We start from the raw sequence: 21,707 nt of genomic DNA on the forward strand, positions 1-21,707 counted from the left end.
TTTTTTATTGCTTATGGCGTCGTTGCACTTTCGTTCAAAACTTTTTGTGCTGAGTCCTGATGGAAAATGGATTGATCAAGGAACAGGTTGGACGGATGTGGAAAACGAAAGCATTATTATGGATATGGAAAAAATTGAGCCTGATGGCAGTCAAAAACAATTTGTGTCTTTTATTTCTCAAAAACCTGATGATTACCTAAAAGAAGGAGGTATTTTAATGCCATTCTTGTTTTTGTTTAAAATAGTCAATGTTTGATACTATTTGTGAAAATTTAGATACTCTTATTGTTTGGACGGATTTGCTTTCTGGAAATGAATTTGCTATAAGTTTTTTGGTTAAATCAAACAGAGAAACTCTTTGGTTTGCAAAGCTGAATCATTTTTGTTATTAACACTTTTGTTAGGACTATTATTCGAGATATTCAACAAAAAAGAACTACATTTCTTCCTCCAATATCTCATGAAGGGCTTCTTCTCCTTCCAGGTGTTTTACGTCGTTATTCCCTTTCTCCAATTTTAAGAGCAGAATTCACCCAGCACATGCTACGTGATGTATGTCCTTTATGAGCATTTTTTTGTATCGTTTGAGTTTATTCTTTAAAAAATTTCTCAACAATTGCAGAATTATCTTATCAGATTTTTAAAATTCCATTCTTCTGTAACAGTTCCCGAAGACATAATATCCATGGTCACAAAAAATCTGAAAGAGTGCATTGATGACAACAAGACGGACAGCCGACGTATCCATATGGACGATATTCCCACTGATTCATTTCCTCCACTCCCTTATCTGATCACCTCTGAAGCTGAATGGCTGAAAATAACACACCCATCTCCATTGCCTTCTTCGGCTTTTTCTTCTCCATTCCCTTCACTCCCTTCTCTCTCTGCAAGCTCTTCTGCTTCAGAACTTTCTCCTTCCACGTCGGCTTCCTTGTCATCTACTTCTCCATCCAACTTGTCTTCAACTTCATCTTCTGAATCTCATTTCCCTTCTTCGTCCTCTTCTTCTTCAATGTCTTCTGTAACAAACTTTGCCCCTTACCCCGGCTCCTCAGCTTCTTCCTCTGCCTCCTCTTCTCCTGTCGCTGCACCCCCTCCCCCTCTTCCTCTTCCCCCTCCTCCTTCAAAAGTTCTCAACCGCTTCCCTGTTTCCCCCTTTGCCTCGTTCCATCCCGCTGAGCTACTGTTCATCGTAGTCCGGACGCTTCTCATCTTCTCTGCGCAGTCTCCTCTTCTGTTTTATGCCTTTGTCTCGTCGCCGGCGGTGCTGTGGATGGCGATTGGGTGTGTGGAGTGCGACACCACCACAAAGAAGAGGAGAAGACTTAGACAGTGGCTGAGAAAGAACGCAAAATGGAAATTCGTATGAGAGGAATCTTTAAATATTCTTTTTTAAAAAAATTTTCTAGAATTTGTTATTTATGCATTTTGTTTGCTTTTCTAAAAGTCTTTTTGTGATTTTTATTTTTTTCTATTTTTTTTTTCTAAATGTAAAATAAATTTATTTTCTCACTATAATTCTAATTCCCCCTTTGCTTTCACCATTTTGTTTTTTTTCATATTTAGCCATTGGAATTCTTCGGCCAGAACTTAAGAGCACATCTGTCACTTGAATGCTTCATCGACACGACAGCCAATAGTCCTCTGTTTGACAATGATCAGCCACAAAGTTCTTCTCTAATTCAGTCGTCATCTCTTCAAATTCCATTGAACTCTCAACAAACTTCTTGTTTGGCTTTACCCTCCGGAGAAATAATAACTCACGAACAATCACAGTATTCATCATCATCATCTTCTTCTTCTTCATCTTCAACACCCTCCTCTTCTCAAACAGCTTTGTCTGTTTCATCGCCCAACAATTCCCCATCTTCTCTCAATTTTGTCCAAGCCGAGCTGAAAATCTGCTTCCAGCGCATTCACACGCTCTATCTGCTGTCCTTTCTGAGGGACGTGGCGCTTGTTAGAGACATAGACGAGAGTCTGTTTGTGCAGATCAATGAAGAAATGAGGAGGACAAGTGAAGCTGTGCTGTCGGATATGCTGTGTGAGAGGAGATGGGATGTTGGGGAGAAGATGGAGGGTGAGGGGGAAGGGAAGAGTTTGGAAGGAAGTGGAAGAGAAGGAAGAGAAGGAGGAGGAGTTGAGAGCGAGAGGAAGAGGATGATGAAGGAGAGTCAGCATATGGAGATTGATTATGTTGTTCCTTTTTCCATGCAACATGCGCACAGAGAAGAAAGATCACATTTCATTCCATCCAGTTCAAAAGAAATGAAGACAGAAAGAATGAGCATTGTAGCTAAGCTTATCAAAACTCTGACACTTGCTTTCAAGAATAAGAATCAAAAATCCACATTTTTAGCATCAAATACAAAAAATACGCAATTTTCAGAGGGAAAAAACAGGATTTTAACGCAATCACCGACAAAAGCTCTCATTCCACACATTGAAGAAAGCACAGTTGCTTCAAATGCAGATCAAAATCTACCAACTTTATTTGCAACTGGCTCAGCAAGTCAATCAGAATTGCTTAATAATTCAAATGTTTCGTTGATTTCATCTTCTTCTTCCCCTTCCCCTTCTTCTTCTTCTTCTTCTTCCTCTTCCACTTCTTCCTCTTCATTATCAACCCCTTCATTCCCTTCCATCCCACAACTTATGCAATTCCTCTATGAAATCCTCCAACTTGCCCGCTCTTGTGCCTCTCCTCCTCCTGTCTCTGCCACCTCTGCCAATCCAGCTGCTGAATCATTCACTCATCCTTCTTCTCCTTCTTTGGGATCAGAAAGCGGAGGAGGAGGAGGAGGAGGAAGTGGCAGTGGAAATGGTAGTAGCAATAGTAATAGTACTGTTCAATCACAGCTTTTAGAGTCACTTTTGGCGGAGACAGAGAAAGGGGGGATAATGGAGATGTTATCGCTTGCATTGTATGGATGGAGGAAAGATGGAGAAGAGGAGATGCTGGTGGAGATGGAGAAGGGAGAAGAAGACGAAGAAGAAGACGAAGACGAAGAAGAAGAGAAAGAAGAAAGCGAAGGAAAAGGAAAAGGAGATGTTGATAATGACAATGATGATAACAGAAAAGGGAGTAAGACAGGGAAGATGGATGTGGAAGAAGAGAAAAACGAAAAAGAAGGAATGGATGATATGAATGGTGGAGAAGGAGAAGTAGAAGGAAGAGAAGGAAACAAAGAAAAGAATCATGATGGAAGAATGGAAGTGGATGAACCAGAATCTGAAGCAGTAAAATTAGATAGTGCTGATAGTTCAGCAAGTATAGCAGATGTGATGAAAGCATCACAAGAAATCAGTTTGCTTCAAATGAAGGAAAATGAAAAGGAGAAAGAAAAGGAGAAAGAGAAAGACAATGCAAAACAGAAAGAAGAAAAAGAAAAAGAAAAAGAAGAATACAAAAATAAACAAAAAATTGACAAAAGAATCCAAAAAGCCCAGTTGAATGGAAGGAGTGTGCGATTGGTGGCGATTGACATTCTGATGTCGCTGTTGGCCTTCAACTCCGCACGCTTCACTCAAAAGCTCCTTTCTTTTGCTCCTTCTTTCCTGCACTCCCACAGCTCTTCCTCTCATTCCCACCAACAGACACAGAATTGTAATTACAATAGTAATAGTAATAACAGCGGAGAAAGAGAAAGAGAAAGAGAGAGAAATTGCAATCAGTCGAATTCGATTGTCAGTGCTTCATCTGGTTATAATATCCCTCCTTTTTCGTCATCGTCTTCTTCTTCCTCTTCTTCCTCTTCTTCTCCTTCCTTCCTCTCCAAACAATCCACTCATCATTCTTCCTCCTTCTCCTCTTCTTCTTCTCACTCACCTGATCCCCACCTCCTCTACCAGCTGTCCCATCCTCGTCTCTTGCACTCTTTAATCTTCTCATACATTCTCGACCCTTCCCCCGCTGTAACCCAGCAAATCTTTGACACTTTCTTCATCATCATCTGCTCACCCACGTCTGCTGTGTACAGAGCATTCCAGGCAGAATCAGCATCTTTGCTGTCCCGTCAGAAGGAGTGTGAGAAAGAAAGAGAGAAAGAGCACAAACAAAGAATGAAGCAGAAGCAGAAGGAGGAGAAGGAGAAGGAGATGATGCTGAGGGAGGCTGATAGGAGGATGCTGCATGATGAATTTGGACGTTCTTCGACTTCTAATTTACAAGCTGTGTCTTCATTGGCCTCACCATCATCATCATCATCTTCTTCTTCTTCTTCCACTTCTTCTTCGTCTTCCTCTATGTTTTCTCAATATTCTCCTTATTCGCCTTTCTCTCAGTACTCTTCTTCTTCTTCTTCTTCCTTTTCTTCATTTTCCACTTCCCCTTCCTCTTCTTCCTCTTCCTCCTCTTCTTACTCTTCCTCTTTTCCTTCTCCATTGGATGGCCCTTCAGCTGCTCACAATCCCTTCTTCTCTTCTTCTCTCTTCTTCCATTTGTGCACTGTGATTTTTGCTCCTCTTCTTTCTCTGCCTGATGCTGCTCATATTCCTATTGTTCTTCCTTCTTCTCTGGGAAAAAATGGAAAAGAAGGAGAAGAGGAGAAAGAAAAGAGGAAAGAAAATGGAAAAAAGAATACAAAATTCAGCAAAAGAATAATAAAAAAGTCTGATTTGCATAACAAAAATACATCTTCAGATAAAGAAAACAGCAATATTTCCGTTCGAAGAGAGCGAAAAATCGTTTTGGAGCAGCATGGGAAGAGAAGGATTGTGAGTGAGTCGCCATCTGGAATGGAAGTGCAGAAAGAAGAAGAAGAAGAAGAAGGAAAAGAAAAAAGGAAGAAAGAAGAAGAAGAAGAAAATTCAATGAAGGAGAAAGAGAACAATGAAGATGATAACAAAGGTGATGGTAAAGATAAAGATAAAGATAAAGATAACAATGATCATAATTGCAATGGAGATGACAATAGAGAAGACAACAAGAGTGATAAACTTGATTCTCCTCTTCCTCATCCTCTCACAATGACAAAAGAAATAGCAAGAGATAAAAAAGCATTTGCTTCATTTTTGCAGTCTTCAATCAGAAAACCAAAATTTTCTGCTAATCAAACAGAGAATAAAAAGCAAACAATGAAATTGGATTCATCTGAAGGTGTTGATAATTCGCTATCAAATAAAAGTTTTAGTCAAAACTCAGTTTCAAATGCAATTTCGAATTTAATTTCAACTTCTTCTTCTTCTTCATCTTTGACCAATTCTTCAGCTTTAACATCAAATTCAACCGAATTAAATTCTAATCCAACAGAAACACACAATAATAGCAATAAGGAAACAAGTACGAATTCATCTCAGAATGAATTCAATCAGAATGATAATGACAGCATTAAAACAGACTTTGCACTCACTGCAGTCTCACAGCTTATATCATCTTATTCACATGCTGATACACATTTGCTTCGTCGTTCTTCTTCTTCTTCTAACAATTCTTCATCTTCTTCCTCATCTTCTTCTTCCTTTTCTTCTTCCCATTCCAGTTCTGGAAAACTTAACATTGCAACTCCTTCTCGATCTTCTACTCCTTCCTCTTCTTCTTCCTCTTCTTCTTCTTCTTCTTCTTCTTCTTCTTCCTCTTCTTCCTCCTCTTCTTCTTCATTAAACAATATGCCATTCAACATCTTATCCTGTCCTGACTGTATTTGTCTTCTGCGCAATCAATTTGGTTATTCACCATCATATTTATCATCATCCTTTTCTTCTTCTTCTTCTTCTTCTTCTTCTTCTTCCTCCTCCTCTTCCTCTTCTTCTTCTTCTCAATCTCCAAAGTCTTTTAGACGTCATATCCGCTCAGCAAGCATCTCAAACGATCCAATTGCTAATCTGCTTTTCAGTGTTGTAAGTTCATCATCATCATCTTCTTCTTCATCTTCCTCCTCCTCCTCCTCTTCTTCATCTTCATCTACACCTTCCCTTCCTTCTTCAACTTCTTCATCGTCTTCCTCCTCATCATCTTCTAATTCATTTGTCTCTCATCCTCATTCTCACTCTCAAACACAATCAAGCCCCAATATATCTATAACTCGTCAATCTTCCTTTTCTTCATCATCTTCTTCCTCTTCTCCCTCCTTTTCGTCCTTTTCGTCCTCTTCCTCCTCTTTACCTTCCTCTCCTTCCTCTCCTTCCTCCTCCTCCTTTTCTTCTCCATCCATCCCCAATCCTTCTGTCACCTTTGTCTCTCTCATTGAGCTTGCCTGCCATCTGATGTCGATGCATTCATTCCTGTTTCTCTGCTTCATGTCTCGCACTCGCCTTCTCCGCCGCATTCTCTCTTTGTTTATCTACAGCGGCATTATAACTGCTGATCATTCGTTTTTGGATGTGGGGAATGAAGAAGATGATGATGGAGATGATAGTAAAGAAGATGGTAAAGAAGATGGGGAAGAAGAGGAGATGAAGAAGGAGAGGAATTTAAATGTACGTGTTTCTTCTGCTTCCTCTTCTATTATTTTGCCATTGTCATCTTCTTCGTCGTCGTCTTCTCCTTCTTATCCATTTCCTTCCTCTTCACAACAACTGGAAGCACCAATCCTCTTGCCACATAACCATCTTTCTCCCAGACATCACTCGAAAGAACACTCCAGCAGCAGAAATAGCAGAAGAAATAGCAAAGGAAGCAAAGGAAGAGAAAGAAGAGAAAGAAGAGAAAGAAGTCGTTATGAAAGACATCGTCATTATCACCACCATCATTCCTCTTTCTCTTCATCTTTTGATCAAACGTCTTCCATTGGTGGGAAAGAACTGAACACAAACGCAGATTCATTATCATTGGCATATTCTAATTCAGATACAAATACAAAAAATGATAAGAACATTAACAGCAACAAAGATAACAACAATAATAATCCCCATATTCCTTCATACCCCTTTATCATCCCCCATCCTGACCTCATCCCTTGCCTTGTTCCGTTGCTCCGTCTCTTCCGAGTGATGATTGCAAAGGGAAACATCGAAGAGCGTTTTCAGAGGAACAATTTGTCACAAAGTTACACTCCAAACTTGCTGTCCAGCTCAAAAAGAAGAGAAATTGCAATCGAAGGAGCAGTGTTTGATGAGGCAGCAGAGTGGGTGAATGACAAAGAAGAGGATGCGAAGAGGCAGAGGGAGAAGGAGAAGAAGGAAAGAGAAGAAAGAGAAAGAGAAAAGGAGAGAGAAAGGGAAGAGGAGGAGAGGAAGAAGAAAGAAGCAGAGGAGAAGATGAGGAAAGAAATGGCAGAGAGAAACAAAATGAGTCAATCTTCCATTTTCACCATTCATTCGCCTTCAAAATCGCTTCTCAGCTCAAGTGCAACAATGTCCCCTTCATTTTCCTCAGCTTCTGACCATCCTGTGTCTATTTATAACACATCTTCGTCATCCTCTTCAATTTCTTCATCCTCTTCCTCTTCTTCCTCTTCTTCTTCCTCCCCTGCTTCTTCCTCTGACACTGCCACATCCTCTCTTGCCTCTTTCTCCAGCATCACCAACTCCCCCAGCCATTCAAACTTGGCAGACGATTCTATTGTGAAACTGGCAGAAACCTTATCTTCTTCTCTCCCTGTTTCCCACCCTTCCTTCACCCCTTCCTTCAATCCTCTTGTTCCCCTCCTTATTTCCCTTGTCTCTCTGTGTCACAGAGACACACTTATTTGTTCTGCTTTGTTGTTGACTTTGGCTTCGTTTTCTGCTCAATCGAATGGAAGTCGTGTGCAGACGAGGATGCTGAAGTGGATGGTGATTCCTTTGGTGCTGGCAGAGAGGAAGAGGAGGATGGGGGTGCTGGAGAAGGAGATGAGGGAGAAGGAAGAGAAGGAAAGGGAGGAGAGAGAAAGAGAAAGAGAAAGAGAAAGAGAAAGAGAAAGAGAAAGAGAAAAGGAGGAGAAGGAGAAGGAAAGGGAATTGGAATTAGAGATGGAAAGAGAGAAAGGAAAAGAAAGTTTATTGATGATGGATGGAGAAAACGAAACAATCACCAACGACAATGAAAATGAAAATGAAAATGACAATGACAATGAAAATAACAAAATTTCAATCAAAGACTCAAAAACACCAATCTTAGACCTCCACAGTGGAGGATATGAGATGACGAATGATGACATTTACCCTCCCAACCTGTTTCTGACAGACTCAGCCAATCAACATCATCTCCATCTCCACAGCCATCATCATAATTATGCAGACTCCAATGAATTCTTCTTGGAGCCGTCGCAAAGAGCGCCCAGTTTTGGGGTGATTGAGACGGTTTCTGTGAAGCCTATGTTTGGAGGAGGAGGAGAGGGAGAAGGAAGAGGAGACGGAAGAGGAAGAGGAGAGAGTGGGAAGCAGATGATGAGGCTGAAAGAAAGAGAACTGGAGACAGCTCCTATTAAACATAGACATAGCAATAGAAATTGGAATAGAGATAAAAATGGAGAGAGAGAGAGAAAGAAAGAAATAATGAGAAATAAACATAGAAATAGTAAAAGTACAAGCAAAATGCATAGAAGCAAGCATGGAAATAAACATAGTCATAGAGAAAGAGACAAAGAAATAGAAAGAGGAAGGAAAATGGAGAAAAGCGGAGGAAATGAAGAAGATGGAGAAAAACAAGAAAAACAAGAAAGTCAAGAAAATCCAGAAAATAGAGAAAAAGAAGAAAGTATAAAGAGAAGAAGAGCAAAAAAAGAAAAACGCAACCGAAATAGAAGGCAGAAGCTGAAAAGATGGCTCATCAAAAGAAAAGCTCTGAAGTTGTCTTATTCCTCTGCACATGGAATATCTTCTTCTACTTTTTTGCCTCAAGTCTTGTCTCCTTCATCACCATCTGCCCAGACTTTTCGGTTCGGCTCTTCTTTTTCTCCTCCTCCTCTTTCTTCTTCTTTTTCTTCTCATTTGATTCCTTCTTCTTCCATTTCTTCCTCTTCCTCCTCTTCTTCTTCAACTTCTTCATTTATTTCAGATTTTTCTCATTCTAAACGCAACTTTCAGTCAAGTTCTCCTACCATTCCATTGACTTTATCTCTGCCAAAACCTCTCTACCAATCCAGAGCACAAACACAAAATGATCCCTTGATGATGAAGCAGAAATTGAAGCTTAAACTTCCATTCAAATTGAAAAGGAAGCTGAAACTTAGAAGTCATCATCATCACCATCATCATCATAATCACAGTAACAATTATGATTTTAATAATCCTTCTCTTCTTCTTCAATCAGAACGACAAAACAAACAAAACTCTATTCAAAATTCCAAACACAAACAAAAATCTCAAACAAAACCGAACAAAAACAAAAACAAAAACAAAAACAAGAACAAGAACAAATCCCCAAACCCAACCACTTTTTCCTCTCTGAGCACAACAGAATTTCTTGTGAATGTGTTTTCGACTCTTCTTTCCTTCGACTTCACTCAACGTTTGCTCGATGCTATTTTATCGACATTTGTGCAGATTGGCTTTGTGAAAGAAGAAGACTTGACTGTGACTGAAGAAGATGTGGTGAGAGAGAAGGAGAAGAGGATTGCGATGGAAAGAGCGAAGGAGATGGAGAAAGAGAGAGAGAGAATGAGAAAGAAGGAGGAGAAACTGAGAAGGCTGAAGAAGAAGATTAAGAGATATCTGCGAGGCAAAGCAGATGAAACAACATCAGCTTCTGCTTCAGCTTCTTCTTCTTCTCTTTCTTCTTCTGCCTCTTCTCTTTCTTCTCTTCCTTCTTCTTCTTCTTTCTCATTCGCTGGAATGGATTCAGATACTGAAAGACTTATGGATACAGAATTTGACTCAGAACTATCTTTTCTTGATTCAATTGAATGGACAACAACTTCTGAAGACAAAACAGAAGGAAGTGGAAATGAAGAAGAAGAAGATGATGATGATGATGAATTTATCTCAACTTCTGCTTCTTGTTCTTCTTATACTTCTTCATTATCAACATCTTTCTCTTCTTCCTTCTCTTCTTCTTTCTCTTCCACTCACATGATGTCTTCTTCATTGCGTTCTTCTGCTTCTTCGATGTCTTCTTCTTTTAGCGATAGACTTCTTCATCCTTCTTCTGCTTCTTCTTCTGTTTCTGCTACTGGACGTATGAAAAGTGCAAATTCTTCTTCTTCCTCTTCTTCTTCCTCTTCTGCTGCTGCTTCTGCTTCTTCTTCATTGCTTCTTCGACAAAACATTACTTCCTCAATCACTTCTGGTTCTTCATCTTCATCTTCTCCAATGCCATCTATTTCTTCTCCATCTTTATCTTCTTCTTCCTCCTCTTCTTCCTCTTCCTCCTCTCCTTCCTCTTCCAACACCCCCTCTTCCCCTTATTCTCCTCTTCCCGTCTTTCGCATCTCAGAAATTATGCAAATTGAACCAAAGACACAAATGAATGAGCAACTTTATCAAACAATTCCTTCTTCATTAGATACATTGAATGAGCATAATAGAAGTGAAATTTCAAAGAAAGAAGCAGAAAAAACAGAAAAAGCAAGAGAAGAAGAAGAAATAAAAAAAACAAAAGAAAAACAAAAAGAAGGAGAAGGAGAAGGAGAAGGAGAAGAAGCAATGCATTCATCAAGCAACCCAGCAAAAATCATAGAACCATTCATCAATCCGTTCTCAATAACTGATTCTTCTTTCACTCTTCCTCCTTCTCCATCTCCTCCTCCTCCTCCTTCTTCTTCTTCTTCTACTACTACTACTACTTCTCCCTCTTCTCCTTTTTCTCCTTCTTCCTTACAAACAACAAACTCTCAAAAACCCTCTTCAAAGCCCAACAAACCAAAGAAAATGTATGCACATTCAGTTGACTTGCATTTATCCCCTTCGATTTCTCCTTCCCCTTCCCCTTCTTATTCTCCCTCTTCTACACCTTCCCCTCCTCCTTCTTCCACCTCTTCTCCTTTCAGCCAATCTTCTGACTCTTCTTCCTCTCTCTCGCCTTCCCCTTCTCCTTCTTCTATTTCTTCTACTTCTTCAAATTCTTCTGCAAAATCTTCTTCTTCTTCTTCTGTTTCTTCTTCCTCCAAAAGACGTAGAGGGCATAGAATGTATAGAACTTCTCTTGTTCCTCATTCTCCTCTTTCTGGTTATCAATCTCCTTCTCTTTCTTCTTCTTCTCATTCATCACAATCAATAAACAATAAAAAAGAAAAGAAAGAAAGAAAAGGAGAAATTAGAGAAAATAGAGAAAATAGCGAAAAAGGAATAAAAGATTCACAAATACCACAAAATAAACAAAATACAGAAAACACACAAAACACACAAAATTCACAAATTCAACAAAGTAATGAAATATCTCCATCTTTGAATGGCATAACAAAAGGAGAATCACTATCTTTGTCTTCAATTGTGGAGCAGATTGGCTATCAACCTCTTCCACCTATAAGCCCTCCTGCATTTGAGATGGAGAATGAAGAAAGAGAAGAAAGAGAAGAAAGAGAAGGAAGAGAAGGAAGAATGAGAAGAGAAAGAGAAGGAGGAGAAGGAAGAATGAGAAGAGAAGGAAAAAGAGAAGGAAGAAGAATAACAACACAGATGTTAGATTTGGCGATGGAGTATAGGAAAAATCATGAGAATGGGCAAACAATGGATGGAGAAGAAGAAGAAGAAGATGACGATGATGAATATTTGCATCATTCACGAAGCAACAAGAAGAAGAAGAGAGAGAGAGAAAGAGAAGGGGAGAGAGAGAAAGGAAGAGGAAGAGGAAAAGAGAACAAGAAACAAAGACATTCGCACAAATCATTGTCTTCTAATTCATCTGCTGCCACGTTAGCAACATCAACAGCATCTACACCTTCAACACCAACACCAACAAATCATCACGAAAGAGAAGGAGAAAGAGAAGGAAGAGAAGGAAGAAGAGAAGGAAGAAGAGGAAGAAGAAGAAGGAGAGAAGAAGGAGAAGATGAAGATAAGGGTAGAAGTGAAATGGAGGAATATTCAGAAGAAGATACGGACAATGTGAAAGGAAGAAGAGGAGGAAAAAAAGCACAAAAAGGAGAAGAAGAGAAAGAGAGAGAGAAAGAAGAAGAGGAAGAGGAAGAATGGATGGAATTCTATCAAATGATGGGAGCATCTGAAACAGAAACAGAAACAGAAAGTTATACAGATACAAGCACATATGAGGAAGAAGAAGAAGAAGAAGAAGACAATAAAGAAGAAGATGAAAAAGAAGATAATGAAATAGATTCCAAAGAGCTTGATTCGCCTTCTTGTTCTCCTTCTCCCCAGGTGATATCATCTGACTATCACAAAATGACATATCCATCCTATTTGAAGTTAAATGACACGAATTTAACTTCAATTGGAGGAGGAAGAGGAGAAGAAGAAGAAGAAGATGATGATGATGATGATGATGATAAAATTGAAAGAGAAAGAAGAGAAAGAAGAGAGAGAAGGCGAAGAAGAAGAGAAATGGAAGGGAAAATGGAAAGGGAAGATGATGATGAAGATGAAGTGATTGGATATATGCCAGGAATACCACATGTTCCAGATGTATCAGAAATTGTGGTTGTTTCTTCAATATCTTCTTCTTCTTCTTCTTCCTCTTCCTCCTCCTCCTCATCATCATCATCATCAAATGCAGCGCCAACAATTAACAGAAAACTGGATGACATGAATGATCCTGAATACTTGCCGTTTAACAGCAACAATAACATCAGCCTCATCATCAGTCACAATAACAATAGCAATAACAATAATGCGACGCAGTTTCATAGCAGTTTGGATGGAGATAGAGAGAAAGAGAGGAGAAGTGAGTCAAAGACAACAAAGAAAGACAATAAATCAGATAAAAAAGAAGGCAAAATAAAAGGGAAAAACAGAAGCTATAACAAAAGCAAAGGAAAAAGCAGAAGAAAAGGAGATTCAAATAAAGGATCAATCACACCTTCTTCTTCATTCAACTCAAATTCCTCGTTTTCTGAGCTATCTTCAGCTTTCAATTCAGCTTCATCCATTGCTTCTTCTTCTGCTTCTTCTCTTTCTTCTTCTCGTTCCTCTTCTTTTTATTCTTCTCGTTCTTCTTCTCTTTCCTCTTCCCATTCTTCCCTTCCCTCTTCCCTGTCTTCAGATTCTTTTTCATTCTCCTCAATGCCCTCTCCTTCTCCATGTTCTCCAGATAATCATATCATTTCTCATTCATTGAGTTCAATAGATCCAATTGACAATGAATCACCTGAAAATCCTTTATTCAAGCCACATGCAACTCACAAACACATTCGTCGACATCATCGTCATCATCATGTTCATCAAGAGTTTGATAAACATAATAAAACACGTAATAAACATAATAAACATTATGGTCAAAAAGATAATGATAAACTTAATCAACACAGTCATCAAGCTCTTCAACATCTCCATAGCAGCAACAATAACTGCATCAGCAATGCCAGCAATTCCCATCCCAACAACATCCTCAAAGATACCCAAATGGAATTGTCTTATCGTATTCCTTCTGTTTCTCTCCACTCAGAAAGCTCTTTCATTGATGATGACTCAGAACTCCATTTGCATGACGATGAAGACAATCACTACAGCATCGATGAATATGACGGGATGAAATTTCCTATCATTGCTCCAGTGTCAATGAAATCGTCATCAATGGAAAGAAAAGGAGAAGGAGAAGGAGAAGATGGAGAAGAAGAAGAAGGAAGAAGAGGAGAAAGAGGAGGAAGAAGAGAAGATAAAGTTAGTACTCCAATTGAAGATATGCATAACATTGACTCAAATATTCCTCTTTCTGATTCTCAACAAAACGATCACTTGCATTCCCTTCCTTTCATATCCACTTCTTCTGTTTCATCTGCACCTTCTCCTGATGCATTAACCATCTCAAACATTTCTCTTCCTCCTCGTTCATCATCATCTTCATCATCATCTTCTTCTTCTTCTTCAAATTCATCTTCATCCTCATCTTCAACATCTGAAATGGAAGAAAGTCAATCAAAACATATTCATCGTCATCGCCATAACAATCACGATCAACACATGTCTATTGACAAGAGCAACAAACTTCATCATCATCATCATCAAAACCAAACTGCACAATCAACTAAACCTTCTCATTCTCGTCCTCACTCTCATTTCCACCCCCATTCTCATCATCATCATCATTCCTCAAACAAACACAAAAGCAAGTCAGAAGAGAAAGAGGAACATGATGTGCGAAACTTGTTCATTCACGATGCCATTGCGTTTTCTTCGCGCTTCTCAAAAAAACAGCTTTTTGGCGGTGGAGACAGCGGAATAACAGGGCAATCTTCGATTTCCTCTGCTTCTCCTTCTCCAAGACCTGATATTGTTCCTTTGGATTGTTCTAATTCTTCTTCTTCTACTACTACTACTGCTACTGCTACTTCTTCTTCATTCTCTTTATCTTCTGCTTCTGATTCTTCTTCTTCTTCTTCTTCTTCTTCTTCTTCCTCTACTGATTCATCTTCGTCTTCGTCTTCTTCTCCTATCATTTGTGATGAAAGTCCAATGAAGAATATACAAAATGCTTCTGTTGCGCCATTAAATCCTTCTTTATCTGTTGTTCCTTCTTCTTCTTCTTCTTCTCCTTCTCCTTCTTCTGCCGCATCACTATCAACTTTAACAAATTCATCATTTCCATTGGATGCCTCATCATCTTCCTCTTCTTCTTCTTCTTCTTCATTGTCATCTTCTTCTCCTTCCTCTTCCTCCTCCCTCTCCCTCTCCTCCTATTCCAATCCTGTTATCTCTGTCCCCTTGCCTCTTCCTCCATCTCATCCTTCCTCTTTCTATCAACCTTTCCCCATCCATCCAGATGAGCCTTCATCATCATCTTCTTCCTCTTCCTCTTCTTCTTCTCTATTCGATTCTGCTTGTCAACATGCTCTTTTCCCTTCTCCTTCTTCTCTTGCCTCTTCTGAAGACACATTCACTGGGCATTCTTCCATCTTGTCAGACTCTTCGACTCTTGCTGCTCTGCATCTATCTATCAATACAGATCTCACTTCTTCTTCTTCTTCCTCTTCCTCTTCGTCTTCTTCCTCTTCATCATTATCATCATCATCGTCGTCGTCTTCTTCTTCTTCTGATGTTGTTGTTGTTTCTCCTCCTCCTCCTCCTCCTTCCTCTTCTTCCATCCACAGCACTCCTGTCTCCCCTCCTCTTTCTCCAGCTGTTCCTGTTCGCATCGTCACAAAGCATCCTTCTTCTTCTTCAATTCCTTTGTTATCTTCTTCTTCTTCTGTTTCCTCTTCCTCTGATTCATCCTCTGATTCATCTTCTTCTTCTTCTTCTTCTTCTTCCTCATCTTCTTCCTCTCTCTCCACAAACTCATCCCCTCTTCTTTCCTCCTCTATTTCTTCTTCTTCCTCCTCCTCTTCCTCCTCCTCCTCCTCCTCTACTCTTTCTCACCCTTCTCTCCATCTCCACTCCTCCCCTGACTCCCCTGACTCCCACATCCACCCCTTCGGCTTCAGCCCCATTCAGCAGCCATTCCCCCTCTCTCAAGAGAACGTTCCTTCCCCCACATCTTATCTCCAACAGCTGTATACACACACACTGTCTTCTACATTCTCTCACGATGGATATAACAGCAATGATAACACAATTGAAGATATGCCTTTGTTTAACATGAGCGATAATGAAGAACAGCTGCAAAGAAGTGATTCCTTGAAACAAGAAAGAGAAGGAATTCATTCACAAACAATGAATGAGAATGTTGTGTCTTCTGATTCCCCACCAAAAGTGATTGGGTTGAGGTTGCCTTCTCCCATTGGGAAAGAGCATGATGTGTTGTTTTCTTCTTCTTCTCCTCCTCCTTCTTCTGCTTCTGATACCTCCTCCTCTTCCTCCTCCTCCTCATCATCATCATCTTCTTCTTCTTCTTTTACTTCTTCAATATCCTCAACCCCTCCCTCTCTTTCCTCCTCCTCCTCCTCTTCCTCTTCCTCTTCCACTTCCACTTCCACTTCTTCTCTCTCTCTCTCGTCTTCTCTCTCCCTCTCCAAACCCCACCAGCCCAAGCAAACCGTCCCCTCCCGCTCCTTCATCCCTTCCCATGTCTCCTCCATCACCACTCTTTCTCCAGCCCCTGTCTTCGTAGCTGCCTATCACGGCCTTCCAACTCCTCCTCCTTCTCCCTCCAGCAGCACAGCTGACTCGATTTCTCCTGTTGTGACTCCCTCAAGCAATGGCGCTTCACCAGTGGAAGAGAAGGAGAGAGGGAAGGAGAGAGAGAAAGAGAAAAAGGAGAAAAAGGAAAAGAAGAAGAAGGATGTCAATAAGATTGGTGATTCTTCTTATTCTTCAATTGATCACAAATCTTCTTCCTCCTCCTCCTCCTCTTCTTCTTCTTCTTCACCCAAACTTTACTCCAGCACCTCCACCCACACAACACACAAGAAGTCCAATGAAATCCTTTCATCCAAACGCAGCAGCATCAAACTGGAGCTGCTCAACAGCCGTTCTCTTTTAGACCCGCCAGACGAGAGGGAGAAGAAGATTCTGAGGGAAGTGGAGAGAGAAAAAGCGAAATTCAAGAACAGACACGAAGAGCGCATAAAAGGGGTGATTATTGTCAGACCTGCCCCAACCCCTTCTTCTCCTCTTACCCCTCATACCCCTCATTCTCCTCCTCCTTTGACAACTCCTTCTCCAACTCATTCAATTTCTTCGGTTTCCTCTATTTCTTCGCCTTCTTCGTCTTCTTCTTTCACTCCAGTTGAACTTTCTCATGCGTTATCTTCTTCATCATCATCCTCTTCATCATCATCATCTTCTTCTTCTTCTTCTCATCCTTCTCATCATTCCCCTTCCCCTCCTCCTCCTCTTCCTCCTGCTTCTTCTCCTTCTCCTCCTCTCCCTTCTCCTGTTCCATCTTCTTCTTCTTCTTCTTCTTCTTCCTCTATTGTATCTACACCTCCATTTACTCAGCAAGCTCCTCTTCTTTCTGTTGGACATAACATTCAGCAAAAGTTGGATGGAATTCAATCACATGAAATGAAAATTACTTCATTATCTTCTTCTCCTTCTTCTTCCTCCTCTCCTTCATCGTCTTCGTCTTCGTCGTCGTCGTCGTCTTCTTCCCTTTCCTCCTCTTCCTCCTCCTCCTCATCATCGTCTTCTTCTTCTTCATCCACATCTTCTCCATCAAAATCCTCCATCTCCTCAACAGAAACTGCTCCTATCATTCGTGTTGCTGCCTCTTCTTCTTCTCTTCATGCCTCTTCATCTTCAGAACGAATGGCTCAACGCTTTCTGCATGAAGAGAAGAAGAGGCTGAGGAAGATGGAAAAATTGGAAAAAATGGAGAAAATGGAGAAGATGGGAAAAATAGAGAAGAAAGAGAAAGAGAAAGAGGAGAAAGAGAAGAAGAAAGAATCTTCTTCTTCACACAGACACAAATCGAAGAGGTTGCAAAGTGATTCGAACAAAGCAAGCTCTTCTTCTTCTTCTTCTTCTTCTTCTTCTTCTACCTCCTTCTCTTCTGCCTCTTCTCCTTCATCTTCTCCTTCCTCCTCTGTTTCTCCTCTGCCTTCTTCGCCATTCACCAGCTCTTCTCAAAAGACTCTTGTTCTATTCGCTCCATATCGTCCTTCTCCTTCTCCTTCCTCTCCTCTTTCTCCTCCTTCGCCTTCATCTCCTGCTTCTCCTGCTTCTTCAATCTCCACTTCAATATCTTCTTCATCTTCCTCTTCCTCTCCTTCTCATTCTCATTCTCACTCTCCTTCCTCTTCTCCTTCATTCCACCCTTCTTCTCCTCCAAACTCTGTCCCTGTATTAACTCCAACCCCTGTCTTAACCCCTCCTTCCTCCTTTTCTCCCTCTTCTTCTTCCTCTGGTATTTCACCTTCTGTTGTATCACCTGTTGCCTCTCTTTCCTCTTCTCACGTCCTCCACACCATTTCCCGCATCGCTTCTCTTTCTCCTTCTCTCTCTCCTTCTCTTCTTTCCTCTTCTCCTCTTTCTTCTTCTCCTCTTTCTTCTTCTCCTCTTTCATCGTCTTCTTCTTCTTCTTCTTCTTCGTTGCCCCATTCTTTCTCTCCTCATCCAGTGTACCTCTCCTCTTCTTCTCCTGTCTCTGCTTATTTGTCTGCCTCTTCGTCACCTGAGAAAGGGCAGATTCCAATGAATGCTCGTATCAATGCAGATATTAATATAAATAATGATAATAGCAATCATGATAATAATAATAATAACTCTATTTCTTCCTCCAATGGAAATCTTGACTCTATTTCTGGTTCTGTTTCTGTTTCGAATGTGAATGGCAACACTTCTTCTGTTGCTATTAGCAGCTCTCCTTCTCGTTCTCCTTCTTCTCTTCATTCTCCTTCTTCTTCCTTTTCATTATCATCTTCTTCTTCTTCCTCCTCTTCCTCCTCTTCTGTTTCTTCCTCTTTCCTTCGTCTTGCCCCTTTGTCTGTCTCCCCTTCTTCTCCATATGGCTCCCCTGAAATTATTTCCCACTTGTCTTCTTCTTTCTCTTCTCTTCGCATTTCTCCTTCTTTCCTTTCTTCTTCTCCTTCTCACATGCAACTCAACTCCAACAGAAGTTCTGCTTCTGCTTCTTCTTCTTCTTCTTCTTCTTCTTCTTCTGTCTCTTCCTCTCCAAAGCAACAATCATCTTCTCCTCATCTGAGCGAATCTCCACTTCACACTCAAACTGAACTTAAGAATTCTCCTTCTCTTAGCTCTTCTTCCTCTTCCTCGTCTTCCATTTCATCATCTTCTTCTTCCTCTTCCTCTTCTTCCTCTTCCTCCTCTTCCTCCTCTTCCTCATCTTCCTCTCCTCAAAATGCCGGGTTCCTCCAGCAGTCTGCCCTGAATAGCATGTCCGTGCTTCCATACCCTCCTTCCTCTCCCATCCAATCTCTTCTCTCTTCTTCTCCTTCATTCCTGTTGGCTTCTGCCACTTCTCCTTCATCTGCCAGCCCTTTCTTAATGTCCCCCGTTACCACTGACATGATTGACACAGGGCCACAAACAATCAATGCTTCTTCTTCTTCTTCTTCTTCTATTTCTTCTTCATTGACATCATTAACATCATCACTCAGTCAAAAACAGCTTCTTTCTCCATTGTTCCAATCTCAAACACCTTCATCCCTTGGATCAACTGGAAAACTATCACCACAAATTCGAAAAGGAAGAGCTAAAAGGAGAAAACCAGCCAAAAAAGCACACAACAGTGAATCCATAGAAGATACAGACACTTTGTTTGATTCATCGATGGAGGCGCTGGGGAAGATGTCTTTGAAGGAAAGGCAGCCGGCTGATAGAAACAGAAGAAATGCGACAAATTCTGCTGATGGAAGAGGAAGTGGTGTTAGTGGTGTTAGTGGTGGTAATGACAATGATGATTCGATTGTGGGTTTGAAGTATGATGGATATGAAGGAGAAGAAGGAGATGGTGAAAGAACAGAGAAGGAGAAGGAGAAGAAGAAGAAGACAAAGACGAATAAAACGCATAAAATAAAGGGCACAAAGAAATCGAAGAGCAAGAAGCACTCTAGACACAAAAGCATCACAAATATCACAAATGACACAAAGAATCAAGCATTCGATGAATTGCAGTCTCCACTTCTCTCTGTTGTCAAAGCAGAAGATCTAAGCAAAGAGCTGAATGAAGCAGATCTCACAAGCGTGGAATGTGGTGTTATTCCTGATCTGCCTCCTCCTCCTTCACAGCCAGCGCTGTGCAAGACAATCCCATTGACGATGAGTGCAATGGATCTGCTGGAAAGGAAGAGGAGCAAGAAGAAGAGGAGGAGGAAGATGAAGGATAAGAGGAAGGAAAAGCAGAAGAATAAGAAGATATACAGCAACACAGATGCCAATGGAGATATCAATGCTATTGATGAACTGTTGCAAAGCACAAATTCATTCAGAATGCTTTCAGTGTCCCAATCAGAACTTCATTCAGATTCATCATCAGAATCTTTGGATTCATCTTATTCATCTGACAGCTCTTCATCAACATCTTCTTCCTCTCTTTCATCTCTTTCATCTCCTTCTTCTCCTTCTTCTCTTTCAACCTCATCATCATTTTCTTCCTCTTCCTCCTCCTCTTCTTCTTCTTCTCTTCTTTCCCCTGAAAGCCCACAGCCAACTCAGCAACAGCCCCATCTTCATCTTCATCACAAAGGGCATTCAAAACATAGACACAAACATAATCACAAGCAAGCAAATCATTCAGCCGATGATGACTTGTTTTGCGAGCCGCATTTCTCGACTTCTGAGCTGAGAGGGTCTCAGGACTCGCTGCTGGCATTGCACGAGGCAGATGGAGAGGAGAATGAGAATATTGAGAAACACAGAAGGAGTGAGGAAAAGGGGGAAGAGGAAGAAGAAGAAGAAGAGGGAGGAGAAGGAGGTTATGAAGAAGAAGAAGATGATGATGACGATGATGATGATGAAGGTGGATCTGAAACAGGTTCTGAAAGTGATTCTGAAACAGAGACAGATACAGAATTGGAGTCAACATCAGAGTCAGAAACGGATTCAGAAGAAGAAGGAGAAGAAGAAGAAGAAGATGATGATGATGATGACAATGAAGAATGTGATGATAGCAGGAAAACAGCTCGTCATTCACTCCATCGCAACAGGAGAGGAATGAGGAATGTGATTGGCGTTCCTTTTCTCTCATCTGACTGGGACGAAGACCAAGAAGAAGTGATGGTGGAGGAGGAGGAGGAGAAAGAGGAAGAAGAGGAGAGAAACGAAGGAGACGGAGAAGAAGAAGAAGAAGGAAAAGGAGAAAGAGAAAGAGAAAGAGAAGGAAAAAACAAAGAAGACAAAGAAAAGGATGAGAAAGAAGGAAAAGAAGGGGAAGAAAAAAAAGAAGAAGAAGAGAAAGATGGAGTTATTGCAAGTTTCACTCAACCTCTGCAGTGTAATGTGTCAATGAAGACAGATGTTACGGTGCTGCCTTTTGGAGAGCAAAGAATATGAGCAATCATTTGTTTCAAGCATATTCCAGAGACTGTATTTTGAATGAAACTTATTAGTTTTTATTTTATTTTATTTTTCTCTTCTAATTTTCGATTTATTTATTTATTTAAATATTTATTTTTGATTCGATTATGATCATTGATGCTATCAAAAATAGGTTTTCAAATAAAAAAAGAAAAAAGAAATTGTTGTTTCTGAAACATTTTAGCATTTATGTTTATTGTTTTCCATATTTTTTGGATCTTCGATTGATTTAAAAGACTATTTTTTTTTTTTCGTTTCTGTTGTGAATTCGTTTTTTCTTTTCGTTTCTTTCTTGTTTTTTTAACAATTTCTTTTTCGGTTCTGTTACAATTTCATCTTATTTCTTCTTATTTTTTTTTTTCCATTAACTTTGATTGGGCATTATGATCGCTGTTTCGTATCATTGAAGCTTGATCGATGCCATTCGCTGTTTACTGATGGATAACGAAGGAGTGATACTTCTGTTTGTGTTGTTGTGTATATGAAAGTTAAAAACATTTTTTTTTTATTTTGAGATTTTTGCTGTGAAAACAAAAGTTTATCAATGAAAAAGGAGATTACTTTAATTTTTTTTTGATATTTTGTTTAAATTCTTGCAAATCGCATTTGTGATATTCTTCAATTGCATAAATCATTTCATTTTTTCATTTTTATTTGATAAACATCATGAAATTTTGAAATGAAAAGGAAATAAATGATCATGAACAATAAGTTGAAGTAAATATCAAAAACAAATTTCATTTTAAAATTGAACAATCATTTACTACTTTGAGTTCCATACTGTTTGACATTAAATGAGTATTTCCAATATACAATGA

General features: G+C 40.0%; 1 protein-coding gene across 1 annotated transcript; it reads left to right on the plus strand.

The window, feature by feature from the left end:
* Positions 1-13: 13 nt before the first annotated feature.
* MONOS_8182fu8183 (uncharacterized protein) lies at positions 14-21,576 on the plus strand (the record flags this gene model as incomplete). Its single annotated transcript, XM_067878570.1, has 5 exons — positions 14-209; positions 277-361; positions 405-552; positions 623-1,366; positions 1,570-21,576. 5 exons carry the CDS (start codon positions 14-16, stop codon positions 20,863-20,865), a joined length of 20,469 nt encoding a protein of 6,822 aa, XP_067725053.1. The 3' UTR covers positions 20,866-21,576.
* Between the last annotated feature and the right edge of the window lie 131 nt (positions 21,577-21,707).

Source organism: Monocercomonoides exilis (genome assembly GCF_001643675.1).
Source record: "Monocercomonoides exilis strain PA203 chromosome Unknown scaffold30-1206723, whole genome shotgun sequence".
NCBI classification, from domain to species: Eukaryota; Preaxostyla; order Oxymonadida; family Polymastigidae; genus Monocercomonoides; species Monocercomonoides exilis.